The 20,249-nt window shown below is 45.4% G+C and overlaps 1 protein-coding gene across 1 annotated transcript; it reads right to left on the bottom strand.

Annotated features, from left to right (window-relative positions):
* Positions 1-18,507: 18,507 nt before the first annotated feature.
* On the bottom strand, positions 18,508-18,912 carry LOC147971056 (uncharacterized). Its single transcript, XM_087523802.1, has one exon. It carries the CDS (start codon positions 18,910-18,912, stop codon positions 18,508-18,510), a length of 405 nt encoding a protein of 134 aa, XP_087379928.1.
* Between the last annotated feature and the right edge of the window lie 1,337 nt (positions 18,913-20,249).

The raw sequence follows: 20,249 nt of genomic DNA on the forward strand, positions 1-20,249 counted from the left end.
CCCTGAAGATGGAAAAAGGTTCTCCCCGCCTAGCCCCTGTCTCAATGGTGTGTCTAGCATTATCGGTGGGCGTGAGAAGATTTGTGTCCAGTGGATCTGTAGTTGGTGGTTTTGCTCGGCTCTGGTTGCAGTTCGTCTACATTCATATGTTTTCAGGTTGGATTTTTCCGATCTACGCTATTTTCATTGACGGCGATTGTTGTTCTGCTGCGCTGGTCCTATGGGGCCTTAGCATGAAGACTTCCATACTACAACCAATTTTGCCTGGCTCTGACGAGGGAGGGATGAAGGAAATATTCCCTAGAGGCAATAATAAATTTGTTATTAATATTTCCTTATATCATGATAAATGTTTATTATTCATGCTAGAATTGTATTAACCGAAAACTTAGTACATGTGTGAATACATAGACAAACAGAATGTCACTAGTATGCCTCTACTTAACTAGCTCGTTGAATCAATGATGGTTATGTTTCCTAACCATAGACATGAGTTGTAATTTGATTAACGGGATCACATCATTAGAGAATGATGTGATTGACTTGACACATCCGTTAGCTTAGCACGATGATTATTTAGTTTATTGCTATTGCTTTCTCCATAACTTATACATGTTCCTATGACTATGAGATCATGCAACTCCTGAATACCGGAGGAACACTTTGTGTGCTACCAAATGTCACAACATAACTGGGTGGTTATAAAGGTGCTCTACAGGTGTCTTCGATGGTGTCTGTTGAGTTGGCATAGATCGAGATTAGGATTTGTCACTCTGATTGTCGGAGAGGTATCTCTGGGCCCTCTCAGTAATGCACATCAATATAAGCCTTGCAAGCAATGTGACTAATCGTTTAGTTGCGGGATGATGCTTTACGGAACGAGTAAAGAGACTTGACGGTAATGAGATTGAACTAGGTATTGAGATACCGACGATCGAATCTCGGGCAAGTAACATACCGATGACAAAGGGAACAACGTATCTTGTTAGTGGTTTGACCGATAAAGATCCTCGTAGAATATGTGGGAGCCAATATGAACATTCAGGTTCCGCTATTGGTTATTGACCGGAGACATTTCTCGGTCATGTCTACATAGTTCTCAAACCCGTAGGGTCCGCACGCTTAATGTTCGGTGACTATCGGTATTATGAGTTTATGTGTTTTGATGTACCGAAGGTAGTTCGGAGTCCCGGATGTGATCACGGACATGACGAGGAGTCTCAAAATGGTCGAGACATAAAGATCGATATATTGGATGACTATGTTTGGACATCAGAAATGTTTCAAGAGAATTCGGGCATATACTGGAGTACCGGGGGGTTACCGGAACCCCCCGGGGAGTCAATGGGCCTTAATGGGCCATAGTGGAAAGGAGGAGGAGGTGGCCAAGGTGGGGGCGCCCCCCCCCCAAGCCCAATCCGAATTGGGAGGGGGCCCGGCCCCCCTTTCCTTCTCTCCTTCTCCCCCTTCCTTCCCTCTCCTACTCCAACTAGGGAAGGGGGAATCCTACTCCCACCGGGAGTAGGACTCCCAACTTGGGCGTGCCTAGGAGACCGGCCCTCCCCCCTCCTCCACTCCTTCTTATACAGGGGGGAGGGGGCACCCCATAGACACACAAGTTGATCATTGATCTCTTTGACGTGTGTGGTGTGCCCCTCCACCATAATCCACCTCGGTCATATCGTAGCGGTGCTTAGGCGAAGCCCTCTTCCGGTAGCATCATCATCACCGTCATCACGCCGTCGTGCTGATGAAGCTCTCCCTCGACACTCTACTTGATCGTGAGTTCGTGGGACGTCACCGAGCCGAACGTGTGCAGATCATGGAGGTGCCGTACTTTCAGTACTAGGATCGGTCGATAGTGAAGACGTATGACTACATCAACCGTTTTGTCATAACGCTTCCGCTTACAGTCTATGAGGGTACCTAGACAATACTCTCCCCTCTCGTTGCTATGCATCACCATGATCTTGCGTGTGCGTATGATTTTTTTTGAAATTATTGCGTTCCCCAACAGTGGCATCCGAGCCAGGTTTATGCGTAGATATTATATGCACCAGTAGAACACAAAGGAGTTGTGGGCGTGGGTATATACATATTGCTTGCCGTCACTAGTTGATTCTTGATTCAGCGGTATTGTTGGATGAAGCGGCCCAAACCGACACTATGCGTACGCTTACACGAGACTGGTTCTACCGACGTGCTTCGCACATAGGTGGCTGGTGGGTGTCAGTTTCTCCAATTTTAGTTGAATCGGATTCAATTAATAGGGTTCTTTCTGGAGATCAAAAAGCAATCACTATACCGCGTTGTGGTTTTTGATGCGTAGGTAAGAACGGTTCTTGCTCAACCCGTAGCAGCCACGTAAAACTTGCAACAACAAAGTAGAGGACGTCTAACTTGTTTTTGCAGGGCATGTTGTGATGTGATATGGTCAAGACATGATGCTAAATTTTATTGTATGAGATGATCATGTTTTGTAACACAGTTATCGGCAACTGGCAGGAGCCATATGGTTGTCGCTTTATTGTATGAAATGCAACCGCCATGTAATTGCTTTACTTTATCACTAAGCGGTAGCGATAGTCGTAGAAGTAATAGTTGGCGAGACGACAACGATGCTTCGATGGAGATCAAGGTGTCAAGACGGTGACGATGGTGATCATGACGGTGCTTTGGAGATGGAGATCAAAGGCACAAGATGATGATGGCCATATCATATCACTTATATTGATTGCATGTGATGTTTATCCTTTATGCATCTTATTTTTCTTAGTTTGGTGGTAGCATTATAAGATGATCTCTCACTAAATTTCAAGGTATAAGTGTTCTCCCTGAGTATGCACCGTTGCTATAGTTCATCGTGCTGAGACACCACGTGATGATCGGGTGTGATAAGCTCTACGTTCACATACAACGGGTGCAAGCCAGTTTTGCACATGCAGAATACTCGGGTTAAACTTGACGAGCCTAGCATATGCAGATATGGCCTCAGAACACCGAGACCAAAAGGTCGAGTGTGAATCATATAGTAGATATGATCAACATAGTGATGTTCACCATTGAAAACTACTCCATCTCACGTGATGATCGGACATGGTTTAGTTGATATGGATCACATGATCACTTAGATGATTAGAGAGATATCTATCTAAGTGGGAGTTATTAAGTAATTTGATTAATTGAACTTTAATTTATCATGAACTTAGTACCTGATAGTATTTTGCAAGTCTATGTTGTTGTAGATAAATGGCCCGTGATGTCGTTCCGTTGAATTTTAATGCATTCCTAGAGAAAGCTAAGTTGAAAGATGATGGTAGAAACTACATGGACTGGGTCCGTAACTTGAGGATTATCCTCATTGCTGCACAGAAGAATTACGTCCTGGAAGCACCGCTAGGTGACAAACCCGCTGTAGGAGCAACGCCAGATGTTGTGAACACCTGGCAGAGCAAAGCTGATGACTACTCGATAGTTCAGTGTGCCATGCTTTACGGCTTAGAACCGGGACTTCAACGACATTTTGAACGTCATGGAGCATATGAGATGTTCCAGGAGTTTAAGTTAATATTTCAAGCAAATGCCAAGATTGAGAGATATGAAGTCTCGAATAAGTTCTATAGTTGTAAGATGGAGGAGAATAGTTCTGTCAGTGAACATATACTCAGAATGTCTGGGTACCACAACCACTTGACTCAGCTGGGAGTTAATCTTCCTGATGATAGTGTCATTGACAGAGTGTTCTTCAATCACTGCCACCAAGCTACAAGAGCTTCGTGATGAACTATAATATGCAAGGGATGGATAAGACGATTCCTGAGCTCTTCGCAATGCTAAAGGCTGCGGAGGTAGAAATCAAGAAGGAGCATCAAGTGTTGATGGTCAACAAGACCACCAGTTTCAAGAAAAAGGGTAAAGGGAAGAAAGGGAACTTCAAGAAGAACAGCAAACCAGTTGCTGCTCAAGTGAAGAAACCCAAGTCTGAACCTAAGCCTGAGACTGAGTGCTTCTACTGCAAAGGGACTGGTCACTGGAAGCGGAACTGCCCCCAAGTATTTGGCAGAGAAGAAGGATGGCAAAGTGGAAGATATATTTGATATACATGTTATTGATGTGTACCTTACTAATGCTCGCAGTAGTGCCTGGGTATTTGATACTGGTTCTATTGCTAACATTTGCAACTCGAAACAGGGACTACGGATTAAGCGAAGATTGGCTAAGGATGAGGTGACGATGCGCGTGGGAAATGGTTCCAAAGTCAATGTGATCGCCGTCAGCACGCTACCTCTACATCTACCTTCGGGATTAGTTTTAGACCTAAATAATTTTTATTTAGTGCCAGCGTTGAGCATGAACATTATATCTGGATCTTGTTTGATGCGAGACGGTTATTCATTTAAATCACAAAATAATGGTTGTTCTATTTATATGAGTAATATCTTTTATGGCCATGCACCCATGATGAGTGGTCTATTTTTACTAAATCTTGATAGTAGTGATACACATGTTCATAGTATTGAAGCCAAAAGATGAAGAGTTGATAATGATAGTGCAACTTATTTGTGGCACTGCTGTTTGGGTCATATTGGTGTAAAGCGCATGAAGAAACTCCATTCTGATGGACTTCTAGAATCACTTGATTATGAATCACTTGGTACTTGCAAACCATGCCTCATGGGCAAGATGACTAAAACTTCGTTCTCCGGAATAATGGAGCGAGCAACAGAGTTATTGGAAATCATACATACTGATGTATGTGGTCCAATGAACATTGAGGCTTGCGGCGGATATCGTTATTTTCTCACCTTCACAGATGATTTAAGCAGATATGGGTATATCTACTTAATGAAACATAAGTCTGAAACATTTGAAAAGTTCAAAGAATTTCAGAGTGAAGTGGAAAATCATCATAACAAGAAAATAAAGTTTTTATGATCTAATCATGGAGGAGAATATTTGAGTTGCGAGTTTGGTCTTCATTTGAAACAATGTGGAATAGTTTCGCAACTCACACCACTCGGAACACCACAGCGTAATGGTGTGTCCGAATGTCGTAATCGTACTTTACTAGATATGGTGCGATCTATGATGTCTCTTACTGATTTACCGCTATCATTTTGGGGTTATGCTTTAGAGAGGGCTACATTCATGTTAATAGGGCACCATCTAAATCCATTGAGACGACACCTTATGAACTATGGTTTGGCAAGAAACCCAAGTTGTCATTTCTTAAAGTTTGGGGTCGCGATGCTTATGTGAAAAAGTTTCAACCTGATAAGCTCGAACCCAAATCGGAGAAATGTGTCTTCATAGGATACCCAAAGGAGACTGTTGGGTACACCTTCTATCATAGATCCGAAGGCAAGATATTCGTTGCTAAAAATGGATCCTTTCTAAAGGAGTTTCTCGAAAGAAGTGAGTGGGAGGAAAGTAGAACTTGATGAGGTAATTGTACCTGCTCCCTTATAGGAAAGTAGTTCATCACTGAAATCAGTTCCAGTGATTCTTACACGAGTAAGTGAGGAAGCTAATGATGATGATCATGAAACTTCTAATCAAGTTACTACCGAACCTCGTAGGTCAATCAGAGTAAGATCCGCACTAGAATGGTACGGTAACCCTGTTCTGGAGGTCATGTTACTTGACCATAATGAACCTACGAACTATGAGGAAGCGATGATGCGCCCAGATTCCGCAAAATGGCTTGAGGCCATGAAACTTGAGATGGGATCCATGTATGAGAACAAAGTATGGACTTTGGTTGACTTGCCCGATGATCGGCAGGCCATAGAGAATAAATGGATCTTCAAGAAGAAGACTGACGCTGACGGTAATGTTACTGTCTACAAAGCTCAACTTGTTGCAAAAAGGTTTTCGACAAGTTCAAGGAGTTGACTACGATGAGACCTTCTCACCCGTAGTGATGCTTAAGTTCGTCCGAATCATGTTACCAATTGCCGCATTTTATGATTATGAAATTTGGGAAATGGATGTCAAAACTGCATTCCTTAATGGATATCTTAAAGAAGAGTTGTATATGATGCAACCAGAAGGTTTTGTCGATCCAAACGGTGCTAACAAAGTGTGCATGCTCTAGCGATCCATTTATGGACTGGTGCAAGCCTCTCGGAGTTGGAATATATGCTTTATAGTGTGATCAAAGCATATGGTTTTATACAGACTTTTGGAGAAGCCTGTATTTACAAGAAAGTGAGTGGGAGCTCCGTAGCATTTCTGATATTATATGTAGATGACATATTGTTGATCGGAAATGATACCGAATTTCTGAATAGCATAAAAGGATACTTGAATAAGAATTTTTCAATGAAAGACCTCGGTGAAGCTGCTTATATATTGGGCACCAAGATCTATAGAGATAGATCAAGACGCTTAATTAGACTTTCACAAAGCACATACCTTGATAAAGTTTTGAAGAAGTTCAAAATGGATCAGGCAAAGAAAGGGTTCTTGCCTTTATTACAAGGTGTGAAGTTGAGTATCCTTTTATGCCCGACCACTGCAGAAGATAGAGAGAAAATGAAAGGTGTTCCCTATGCTTCAGCCATATGATCTATCATGTATGCAGTGTTGTGTACCAAACCTGATGTGTGCCTTGCTATCAGTTTAGCAGGGAGGTACCAAAGTAATCTAGGAGTGGATCACTGGACAGCGGTCAAGAACATCCTGAAATACCTGAATAGTACTAAGGATATGTTTCTCGTATATGGAGGTGACAAAGAGCTCGTCGTAAACGGTTACGTCGATGCAAGCTTTGACACTGATCCGAATGACTATAAGTCACAAACCGGATACATGTTTTTATTAAATGGTGGAGCCTTCAGTTGGTGCAGTTCCAGGCAGAGTGTTGTGGTAGGATCTACGTGTGAAGCGGAGTACATAGCTGCTTCAGAAGCAACAAATGAAGGAGTCTGGATGAAGGAGTTCATATCCGATCTAGGTGTCATACCTAGTGCATCGGGTCCAATGAAAATCTTTTGTGACAGTACTGGTGCAGTTTCCTTGGCAAAGGAATCCAGATTTCACAAGAGAACCAAGCACATCAAGAGACGCTTCAATTCCATCCGCGATCAAGTCAAGGAGGGAGACATAGAGATTTGCAAGATACATACGGATCTGAATGTTGCAAACCCGTTGACTAAGCCTCTCTCACGAGCAAAACATGATCAACACCAAGACTCCATGGGTGTTGGAGTCATTACATGTAATCTAGATTATTGACTCTAGTGCAAGTGGGTTACTGAAGGAAATATGCCCTAGAGGCAATAATAAAGTTGTTATTTATATTTCCTTATATCATGATAAATGTTTATTATTCATGCTAGAATTGTATTAACTGAAAACTTAGTACATGTGTGAATACATAGACAAACAAAATGTCACTAGTATGCCTCTACTTAACTAGCTCATTGAATCAATGCTGGTTATGTTTCCTAACCATAGAAATGAGTTGTCATTTGATTAATGGGATCACATCATTAGAGAATGATGTGATTGACTTAACCCATCCGTTAGCTTAGCACGATGATCATTTAGTTTATTGCTATTGCTTTCTCCATAACTTATACATGTTCCTATGACTATGAGATCATGCAACTCCCGAATACCGGAGGAACACTTTGTGTGCTACCAAACGTCACAACGTAACTGGGTGATTATAAAGGTGCTCTACATGTGTCTCCGATGGTGTTTGTTGAGTTGGCATAGATCAAGATTAGGATTTGTCACTCCGATTGTCGAAGAGGTATCTCTGGGCCCTCTCAGTAATGCACATTAATATAAGCCTTGCAAGCAATGTGACTAATTGTTTAGCATTACGGAACGAGTAAAGAGACTTGCCAGTAACGAGATTGAACTAGGTATTGAGATACCGACGATCGAATCTCGGGCAAGTAACATACCGATGACAAAGGGAACAACATATCTTGTTATGCGGTTTGACCAATAAAGATCTTCGTAGAATATGTGGGAGCCAATATGAACATCCAGGTTCCGCTATTGGTTATTGATCGGAGACATGTCTCGGTCATGTCTACATAGTTCTCGAACTCGTAGGGTCCGCACGCTTAACGTTCGGTGACGATCGGTATTATGAGTTTATGTGTTTTGATGTACCGAAGGTAGTTCAGAGTCCTGGATGTGATCACGGACATGACGAGGAGTCTCGAAATGGTCAAGACATAAAGATCAATATATTGGATGACTATGTTTGGACATCGGAAAGGTTTCAAGAGAGTTCGAGCATATACCGGAGTACCGGGGGGTTACCGGAACCCCCCGGGGAGTCAATGGGCCTTAATGGGCCATAGTGGGAAGGAGAAGGCGGCCAAGGTGGGTCCCCCAAGCCCAATCCAAATTGAGAGGGGGGCCGGCCCCCCTTTCCTTCTCACCTTCTTCCCCTTCCTTCCCTCTCATACTCAAACTAGGGAAGGGGGAATCCTACTCCCACCGGGAGTAGGACTCCCCCCTTAGGCACGCCTAGGAGGCCGGCCCTCTCCCCCTCCTCCACTCATTTATATACGGGGGGAGGGGGCACCCCATAGACACACAAGTTGATCATTGATCTCTTTGCCATGTGCGGTGCCCCCCTCCACCATAATCCACCTCGGTCATATCGTAGCGGTGCTTAGGCAAAGCCCTGTTCCGGTAGCATCATCATCACCATCATCACTCCGTCGTGCTGACGAGGCTCTCCCTCGACAATTTGCTAGATCATGAGTTCGTGGGATGTCACCGAGCCGAACGTGTGCAGATCGCGGAGGTGTCGTACTTTCGATACTAGGATCGGTCGATCGTAAAGACGTATGACTACATCAACCGCGTTGTCATAACGCTTCCGCTTACGGTCTATGAGGGTACATAGACAATACTCTCCCCTCTCATTGCTATGCATCACCATGATCTTGCGTGTGCGTAGGAATTTTTTTGAAATTACCGCGTTCCCCAACAAGGGGCAATAACGGCAGCAGTCTTCGGCTCACTTCAACGCTTGTAGTCGTCGCTAGGTGGTCTACGGATCTAGATGTAATTTTATTATTTCTAATGTTCCTCGTACTGCCATGATTGAAAATGAATAGGAAGTTTTTTCACACAATAAAAAAATCAGCAGTCCTCACTCACGACCAAGTTAGGCCAACTCCAGCGCACGACCCCAAACAGACATCCGGTTTGGCCTGTTTTCGTCCATTTGGGACGGCAATGGGTTCGCCCATGTCCGCTTGGTGCCATTGGGTTGTCGGTGCGCCCAACGCGCGGCCGCACCCCAAATCATATCCGGGGTGGACGTGATTTAAAAAGAACACAAAAACTAAAATGAAATGCAGAAAAAAATATAAAAACGCAAACATAAACCATAAAACATAACTTAACCATCATGGCCACAAAACGGCCTAGTTCCACGGTCCAAATAGACATAATTAACATAAAAAGAAAAGAAAACCGCCGCCGGCGTGCTCCTGCCGTGGCAGTCACCGTCTTCAGTGGCCGGTGTTGTCGTCGTCGTCGTTGACGAGGTCGACGTAGTCCGGCGGCGTCCAGAGGTTGGACGGAGGTGCGGGGTAAACGTGGGCGGGCTGGAAGCCAGGAGGTGCCTACATCACCTCCTCCCATGGCGACGCCTCCTGCTCCGATGACCGCGGCGGCGTGGGGCATCTGTTCACGCCCCCCACGGCGTCGGCCATCTCCAGAGCCATGCAAGACCAGCTCCACTGCTGGTCCACGAGGCCCAGATAGAACGCAGCCACGTGCTCCTCCTCCATCACCTCCTCCGTCCTCGCCATCTCCAGCTCAGGGATGGCGACGTCGCCGTCCGTAGATAGGGCCATCATCTCCTCGATGCCCGCCCATTGCCGCTCATCATGCCTCTTCATGGATTCCTCCATGACGCATTGCATGAGCCGAGCCTCCTCTTCTGCTGTCATGCGAGGAGGTGGTGGTGGTGTTGGGGAACGTAGTAATTTCAAAAATTTCCTACACACACGCAAGATCATGGTGATGCATAGTAACGACAGGGGAGAGTGTTGTCTACGTACCCTCGTAGACCATTCGCAGAAGCGTTATATCAACGCGATTTATGTAATCGTACGTCTTCACGATCCGACTGATCCAAGTACCGAAAGCACAGCACCTCCGAGTTCTGCACACGTCCGGCTCGGTGACGTCCTCGCCTTGTCGATCCAGCAAGAGGGGCGAAGTAGTAGATGAGTTCCAGCAGCACGACAGCGTGGTGATGGTGTTGGTGAAGAACAATCTCCGCAGGGCTTCGCCTAAGCACTACAAAAACTACGACGGAGGATAAACTAGAGGGGACGGGGTTGTCGGCACACGACTTGGTGTTTCTTGATGTGTCTTTGGTGCTAGCGCTGCCCCTCTATTTATATGTTGAGCCCTGGGGTCGAAACTTGAAGCAAAAGCCTCTTCAAAGTCGGTTTTTCCCGAAATGCAAGAGTCCCACTCGGACTCCAGGACCAAACGCCACAATCGTTGGCATCTGGCCCAGACGCCATGGGCCTCGGCGTATGACCCAGGGCCAGACGTCAGGGTCTCCGGCATTTGGCCCCCTGGCCTCCGCAAAAATCCTTTTGCACTGACTTATAGCCATGTGCGCTTGACCCCTTGGCCTAACCATATCATCCGATATATGAATCTTTACCTCCGGACCATTCCGGAGCTCCTCGTCATGTCGGTGATCTCATCCGGGACTCCGAACAACATTCCGTTACCAACATACATAACTCATAAATACTATATCGTCAACGAACGTTAAGCGTGCGGAGCCAACGGGTTCGAGAACTATGTAGACATGACCGAGACACCTTTCTGGTCAATAACCAATAGCGGGACCTAGATGCCCATATTGGCTCCTACATATTCTACGAAGATCTTTATCGGTCAGACCGCATAACAACATACATTGTTCCCTTTGTCATCGGTATGTTACTTGCCCGAGATTCGATCGTCAGTATCTCAATACCTAATTCAATCTCGTTACCGGCAAGTCTCTTTACTCGTTCTGTAATACATCATCCCGCAACTAACTCATTAGTTGCAATGCTTGCAAGGCTTAAGTGATGTGCATTACCGAGAGGGCCCAGAGATACCTCTCCGACAATCGGAGTGACAAATCCTAATCTCAAAATACGCCAACCCAACAAGTACCTTTGGAGACACCTGTAGAGCACCTTTATAATCACCCAGTTACGTTGTGACGTTTGGTAGCACACAAAGTGTTCCTCCGGTAAACGGGAGTTGCGTAATCTCATAGTCATAGGAACATGTATAAGTCATGAAGAAAGCAATAGCAACAAACTAAACGATCAAGTGCTATGCTAATAGAATGGGTCAAGTCAATCACATCATTCTCTAATGATGTGACCCCGTTAATCAAATGACAACTCATGTCTATGGCTAGGAAACTTAACCATCTTTGATTCAACGAGCTAGTCAAGTAGAGGCATACTAGTGACACTCTGTTTGTCTATGTATTCACACATGTATTATGTTTCCGGTTAATACAATTCTAGCATGAATAATAAACATTTATCATGAAGTAAGGAAATAAACAATAACTTTATTATTGCCTCTAGGGCATATTTCCTTCGGACTCCCACTTGCACTAGAGTCAATAATCTAGTTCACATCACCATGTGATTTGACATCAATAGTTCACATCACCATGTGATTAACACCCACAGTTCACATCGTCATGTGACCAACACTCGAAGGGTTTACTAGAGTCAATAATCTAGTTCACATCGCTATGTGATTAATACCCAAAGAGTACTAAGGTGTGATCATGTTTTTCTTGTGAGGGAAGTTTAGTCAACGGTTCTTCCACATTCAGATCCATATGTATTTTGCAAATTTCTATGTCAACAATGCTCTGCACGGAGCTACTCTATCTAATTGCTCCCACTTTCAATATGTATCCAGATTGAGACTTTGATTCATCTGGATCAGTGTCAAAACTTGCATCGACGTAACCCTTTACGACGAACCTTTTGTCACCTCCATAATCGAGAAACATATCCTTACTCCACTAAGGATAATTTTGACCAATGTCCAGTGATCTACTCCTAGATCACTATTGTACTACTTTGCCAAACTCAGGGCAGGGTATACAATAGGTCTAGTACACAACATGGCATACTTTATAGAACCTATGGCTGAGGCATAGGGAATGACTTTCATTCTCTCTCTATCTTCTGCCGTGGTCGGGTTTTGAGTCTTACTCAACTTCACTCCTTGTAACACAGGCAAGAACTCCTTCTTTGACTGTTCCATTTTGAACTACTTCAAAATCTTGTCAAGGTATGTACTCATTGAAAAACTCATCAAGCATCTTGATCTATTTCTATATATCTTGATGCTCAATATGTAAGAAGCTTTACCGAGGTCTTTCTTTGAAAAACTCCTTTCAAACATTCCTTTATGCTTTGCAGAATAATTCTACATTATCTCCGATCAACAATATGTCATTCACATATACTTATCAGAAATGTTGTAGTGCTCCCACTCACTTTCTTGTAAATACAGGCTTCACCGCAAGTCTATATAAAACTATATGCTTTGATCAACTTATCAAAGCGTATATTCCAACTCCGAGATGCTTGCACCAGTCCATAGATGGATCGGTGGAGCTTGCATATTTTGTTAGTACCTTTAGGATTGACAAAACCTTCTGGTTGCATCATATACAACTCTTCTTTAAATAATCCACTAAGGAATGCAGTTTTGTTTATCCATTTTCCATATTTCATAAAATGTGGCAATTGCTAACATGATTTGGACAGACTTAAGCATAGATACGAGTGAGAAACTCTCATCGTAGTCAACACCTTGAACTTGTCGAAAACCTTTTTGCAACAATTCTAGCTTTGTAGATAGTAACACTACTATCAGCGTCCGTTTTCCTTTTGAAGATCCATTTGATCTCAATGGCTCGCCGATCATTGGGCAAGTCAATCAAAGTCCATACTTTGTTCTCATACATGGATCTTATCTCAGATTTCATGGCCTCAAGCCATTTCACAGAATCTGGGATCATCATCGCTTCCTCGTAGTTCGTAGGTTTGTCATGGTCAAGTAACATGACCTCCAGAACAGGATTACCGTAACACTCTGGTGCGGATCTCACTCTGGTTTACCTACGAGGTTCGGTAGTAACTTGATCTAAAGTTACATGATCATCATCATTAGCTTCCTCACTAATTGGTGTAGTAGTCATAGGAACAGATTTCTGTGATGAACTACTTTCCAATAAGGGAGCAGATATAGTTACCTCATCAAGTTCTACTTTCCTCCCACTCACTCATTCTCTAGAAAGGATCCATTCTTAGCAATGAATATCTTGCCTTCGGATCTGTGATAGAAGGTGTACCCAACATTTTCTTTTGGGTATCCTATGAAGACGCACTTCTCCGATTTGGGTTTGAGCTTATCAGGTTGGAACTTTTTCACATAAGCATTGCAACCTCAAACTTTAAGAAACGACAACTTAGGTTTCTTGCCAAACCATAGTTCATACGATGTCGTCTCAACGGATTTAGATGGTGCCCTATTTAACATGAATGTAGCTGTCTCTAATGCATAACCCCAAAACGATAGTGGTAAATCGGTAAGAGACATCATAGATCGCACTATATCTAATAAAGTACGGTTATGACGTTCGGACACACCATTACACTGTGGTGTTCCAGGTGGCGTGAGTAGTGAAACTATTTCACATTGTTTTAACTGAAGGCCAAACTCGTAACTCAAATATTTTACTTCTGCGATCATATCGTAGAAACTTTTATTTTTGTTACGATGATTCTCCACTTCACTATGAAATTCTTTGAACTTTTCAAATGTTTCGGACTTGTGTTTCATCAAGTAGATATACTCATATCTGCTCAAATCATTTGTGAAGATCAGAAAATAATGATACCTGCCACGAGCCTCAATATTCATCGAACGACATACATCAGTATGTATGATTTCCAACAAATCTGTTGCTCATTCCATTGTTCCGGAGAACAAAGTCTTAGTCATCTTACCCATGAGGCATGGTTCGCAAGCATCAACTGATTCATAATCAAGTGATTCCAAATGACCATGAGCATGGATTTTCTTCATGCGTTTTACACCAATATGACCTAAACGACAGTGCCACAAATAAGTTGCACTATCATTATTAACTTTGCATCTTTTGGCTTCAATATTATGAAAATGTATATCACCATGATCGAGATCCAACAAACCATTTTCATTGGGTGTATGACCATAGAAGGTCTTATTCATGTAAACAGAACAACAATTATTCTCTAACTTACATGAATAACCGTATTGCAATAAACATGATCCAATCATATTCATGCTCAACGCAAACACTAAATAACATTTATTTAGGTTTAACACTAATCCCGAAAGTATAGGGAGTGTGCGATGATGATCATATCAATCTTGAAACCATTTCCAATACACATCGCCACTTCACCCTTAACTAGTCTCTGTTCATTCTGCAACTCTTGTTTCGAGTTACTATTCTTAGCAAAACCAGTATCAAATACTGAGGGGTTGCTATAAACACTAGTAAAGTACACATTAATAACATGTATATCAAATATAGCTTGTTCACTTTGACATCCTTCTTACCCGCCAAATACTTGGGGTAGTTCTGTTTCCAGTGACCAGTCCTTTGCAGTAGAAGCACATGGTCTCAGGCTTAGGTCCAGACTTGGGCTTCTTCACTTGAGCAGCAACTTGCTTGCCGTTCTTCTTGAAGTTCCCCTTCTTCCCTTTGCTGTTTCTCTTGAAACTAGTGGTCTTGTCAACCATCATCACTTGATGTTTTTCTTGATTTCTACCTTCGCCGATTTGGCATCGCGAAGAGCTTGGGAATTGTTTACGTCCTCATTCCTTGCATATTATAGTTTATCACGAAGTTCTACTAACTTGGTGATGGTGACTAGAGAATTCTGTCAATCACTGTTTTATCTGGAAGATTAACTCCCACTTGATTCAAGCGATTGTAGTACCCAGACAATCTGAGCACATGCTCAATGCTTGAGCTATTCTCCTCCATCTCTTAGCTATAGAACTTGTTGGAGACTTCATATCTCCCAACTCGGGTATTTGCTTGAAATATTAACTTCAACTCCTGGAACATCTCATATGGTCCATGACATTCAAAACGTCTTTGAAGTCCCGATTCTAAGCCGTTAAGGATGGTGCACTAAACTATCAAGTAGTCATCATACCGAGCTTTGCCAAACGTTCATAACGTTTGCATATGCTCCTGCAATAGGTCCGTCACCTAGCGGTGCATCAAGGACATAATTATTCTGTGCAGCAATGAGGATAATCCTCAGATCACAGATCCAATCCGCATCATTGCTACTAACATCCTTCAACTTAGTTTTCTCTAGGAACATATCAAAAAATAAAACAGGGGAGCTTAATGCGAGCTATTGATCTACAACATAGATATGCTCATACTACCAGGACTAAGTTCGTGATAAATTTAAGTTCAATTAATCATATTACTTAAGAACTCCCACTTAGATAGACATCCCTCTAATCCTCTAAGTGATCACGCGATCCAAATCAACTAAACCATAACCGATCATCACGTGAAATGGAGTAGTTTTCAATGGTGAACATCACTATGTTGATCATATCTACTATATGATTCACGCTTGACCTTTCGGTCTCAGTGTTCCGATGCCATATCTGCATATGCTAGGCTCGTCAAGTTTAACCTGAGTATTCTGCGTGTGCAAAACTAGCTTGCACCCGTTGTAGATGGACGTAGAGCTTATCACACCCGATCATCACGTGGTGTCTGGGCACGACGAACTTTGGCAATGGTGCATACTCAGGGAGAACACTTTTATCTTGAAATTTAGTGATAGATCATCTTATAATGCTACCATCAATCAAAGCAAGATAAGATGCATAAAAGATAAACATCACATGCAATCTATATAAGTGATATGATATGGCCATCATCATCTTGTGCTTGTGATCTCCATCTCCGAAGCACCGTCATGATCACCATCATCACCGGCACGACACCTTGATCTCCATCGTAGCATCGTTGTCGTCTCGCCAATCTTATGCTTCTACGACTATTGCTACCGCTTAGTGATAAAGTAAAGCATTACAGGGCGATTGCATTGCATACAATAAAGCGACAACCATATGGCTCCTGCCAGTTGCCGATAACTCGGTTACAAAACATGATCATCTCATACAATAAAATTTAGCATCATGTCTTGACCATATCACATCACAACATGCCATGCAAAAACAAGTTAGACGTCCTCTACTTTGTTGTTGCAAGTTTTACGTGGCTGCTACTGGGCTTAGCAAGAACCGTTCTTACCTACGCATCAAAACCACAACGATAGTTCGTCAAGTTGGTGTTGTTTTAACCTTCGCAAGGACCGGGCGTAGCCACACTCGGTTCAACTAAAGTTGGAGAAACTGACACCCGCCAGCCACCTGTGTGCAAAAGCACGTCGGTAGAACCAGCCTCGTGTAAGCGTACGCGTAATGTCGGTCCGGGCCGCTTCATCCAACAATACCGCCGAACCAAAGTATGACATGCTGGTAAGCAGTATGACTTATATCGCCCACAACTCACTTGTGTTCTACTCGTGCATATGACATCTACGCATAAAACCTGGCTCAGATGCCACTGTTGGGGAACGTAGTAATTTCAAAAAATTCCTACGCACACGCAGGATCATGGTGATGCATAGCAACGAGAGGGGAGAGTGTTGTCTACGTACCCTCATAGACCGTTCGCGGAAGCGTTATATCAACGCGGTTTATGTAGTCGTACGTCTTCACGATCCGACCGATCCAAGTACCGAAAGCACGGCACCTCCGAGTTCTGCACACGTTTGGCTCGGTGACGTCCTCGCCTTCTTGATCCAGCAAGAGGGGCGAAGTAGTAGATGAGTTCCGGCAGCACGACGGCGTGGTGACGGTGTTGGTGAAGAACAATCTCCGCAGGGCTTCGCCTAAGCACTATGAAAACTATGACGGAGGATAAATTAGAGGGACGAGGTTGCCAGCACACGGCTTGGTGTTTCTTGATGTGTCTTTGGTGCTAGCCCTGCCCCTCTATTTATATGTTGAGCCCTGGGGTCGAAACTTGGAGCAAAAGCCTCTTCAAAGTCGGTTTTGCCCGAAAGGCAAGAGTCCCACTCGGACTCCAGGACCAAACGCCACAATCCTTGGCATCTGGCCCAGACGCCATGGGCCTCGGCGTCTGGCCCAGGGTCAGACGCCAGGGTCTCCGGCGTTTGGCCCCCTGGCCTCCGCAAAACTCCTTTTGCACCGACTTATAGCCCCGTGGGCTTGACCCCTTGGCCTAACCATATCATCCAATATATGAATCTTTACCTCCGGACCATTCCGGAGCTCCTCGTCATGTCCGTGATCTCATCCGGGACTCCGAACAACATTCGGTTACCAACATACATAACTCATAAATACTATATCGTCAACGAATGTTAAGCGTGCGGACCCTACGGGTTCGAGAACTATGTAGACATGACCGAGACACCTTTCTGGTCAATAACCAATAGCGGGACCTGGATGCCCCTATTGGATCCTACATATTCTATGAAGATCTTTATCAGTCAGACCGCATAACAACATACGTTGTTCCCTTTGTCATCAGTATGTTACTTGCCCGAGATTCGATCGTCGGTATCTCAATACCTAGTTCAATCTCGTTATTGGCAAGTCTCTTTACTCGTTCCGTAATACATCATCCCGCAACTAACTCATTAGTTGCAATGCTTGCAAGGCTTAAGTGATGTGCATTACCGAGAGGGCCCAGAGATACCTCTCCGACAATCGGAGTGACAAATCCTAATCTCAAAATACGCCAACCCAACAAGTAACTTTGGAGACACCTGTAGAGCACCTTTATAATCACCCAGTTATATTGTGACGTTTGGTAGCACACAAAGTGTTCCTCCGGTAAACGGGAGTTGCATAATCTCATAGTCATAGGAACATGTATAAGTCATGAAGAAAGCAATAGCAATAAACTAAACGATCAAGTGCTATGCTAATGGAATGGGTCAAGTCAATCACATCATTCTCTAATGATGTGATCCCGTTAATCAAATGACAACTCATGTCTATGGCTAGGAAATTTAACCATCTTTGATTCAACGAGTTAGTCAAGTAGAGGCATACTAATGACACTCTGTTTGTCTATGTATTCACACATGTATTATGTTTCCGGTTAATACAATTCTAGCATGAATAATAAACATTTATCATGAAATAAGGAAATAAATAATAACTTTATTATTGCCTCTAGGACATATTTCCTTCAGGTGGCGACGGAGATAGTGAAGGCGATGGCGTGGGCGTGAGGCTGCGCACCTGGGGAGCAGCCACTCCGCGCTCTCGACGTGGCCGCCGTGGCCCCGACGAGGTGCCGGCGAAGAAGAAGGCGCGTGCGCATGTCGTGCTCATCCCTTAACCACGTGTCCCAGAGCCCGGAGTCGGGGCGTACCTGGGGTCGTAGAAGATGTCGTCGGGGATGAGGCGGCGACGCTCGATCTCCTGGCGGCGGGTACATCCGCTCGTCGGGACCGGCGGGACCGGCACCCAGTCGGCGGAGAGGTGCCAGTTATTGGGGAGGTGCAAGTCGCTCCACGGAAGCGGCGTCCTCGTCTCCCAATAACGCCGACATATATCCGTGCTGATGTACTGCCGGCCGCGCTCGTCGCCGGCCGTAGGGCCGATGGTGAATGGGGCAGGCGCGGGGGCCCGACACGGTGGTGATGCGGGCTCCTCTTTCAAGGAACCGCGGCGGTGGCCCGAGGACGAGCCAGCATCGCGGTCGTGCTTCCCCTTGCGGCCGGAGTTCCAGAACCTCATGGCTGCGAGGCGGCCGGCCGGCAAGATCGAGAACGGGGAGAGGGAGAGCTAGGGTTTGGGGCGTGTCGGGTTTTGAGGGGGCAAAGAGGGCTGGAGTAGGGAGTGTAGACGACGACCGGTCCACGGCTTCCCGTTTAAGAAGGACGACGACCGTTCGCTGGGCGGATGACAGGTGGGGCTGGCCGCGCGTGCGCTTTGATGTTGGCATGTGGGAGGTAGGTGGGCGCCTGCCATGCGGCTCCGACTTGGACAAGCGACGCGTCCGTTTGCTATCCACCGCGACTTAAACCCGACGCATGTTTGCATTCGAAATAGATCGGCTCGCACACAAAACAACTCAGATGAGTTCAGACCATCGTGCGTTGGGCCATGGGGTCTGTCTGTTTTGCCCTAAACAGACGGGTCCGGAGGGGAAGGGGCCGCGCGAGTTGGCCTTAGAGCATCTCCAACAGGCGTGGCAAAAGGCGCGCCCGCGCCGTAAAGTTTGGTTTTAGCACGCGCCGGCTGGTTCCGCGCGCTCCAGCGGTGGCGGGAACTTACCGCGCGCGGGAAGCGTTTGCGCGCGCGCGGAAGAAAGCGGCACACGGCGCGATAGATTTGGCGCGCCGCTTCGCGCACGCCTATAAAATCCCGCGTTCACCACGCGCACAGAACACTGCCACGCGCCCTCCCCTCGCAACCTCACCGCTTCGCCACCTCGCCGCTTCGCCGCTTTCCGCGCCACCATGCCGCCGCGCCGCCGGGGTTGTTCGGGCTACCGCGGCGTCCGCAAGCGTCCCAACGGCTGGTACTCCACCGAGATCCGGTCCGGCGACGTCCGACTCGGTCTCGGGTCGTTCCGGAGCACGCACGAGGCGGCCCGCGCATACAACGCGACGGCGTGGCGCTTGGAGAGGCCCCGGTCGCAGATGAACTTCCGAGACATCTTCACGGTGAGGAGGCGTAGCGCGTCGCCCCTCCGCCGCGTCTCATCACCGACATGGACCGTGCCGACCACGCTCGGCGGCTGCGCCGCCTCGTCATCGCCGAGGAGGACGAGCGTGCCTACTGGGCGGAGATGAGGCAAGGCGCCGCGCGAAGCGGGCGGACCGGCGTCGGCGGAAGGCATTGGCGAATGCGCAGTCGGATATCGTTGCAGCAGGTGGGAGGTCGATCTTCATGGCAGACGATGAACGTTGGTTCGACATGTGGCTCGATACCTCGGACGACACCGACGAGGATGATGATGGTGATGATGGTAGCGACTTGGAGTAGTTTCTATCTATGTATGCCGTGGTAGTTTCTATCTAGTTGCACCGTAGTTTTATCTATCTATGCTTTCAAACTAAATATCTAGT

This window comes from Triticum urartu, chromosome 5A, assembly GCF_056163025.1.
Source record: "Triticum urartu cultivar PI428250 chromosome 5A, HENAU_Tu73, whole genome shotgun sequence".
In the NCBI taxonomy this organism is placed as follows: Eukaryota; Viridiplantae; Streptophyta; class Magnoliopsida; order Poales; family Poaceae; genus Triticum; species Triticum urartu.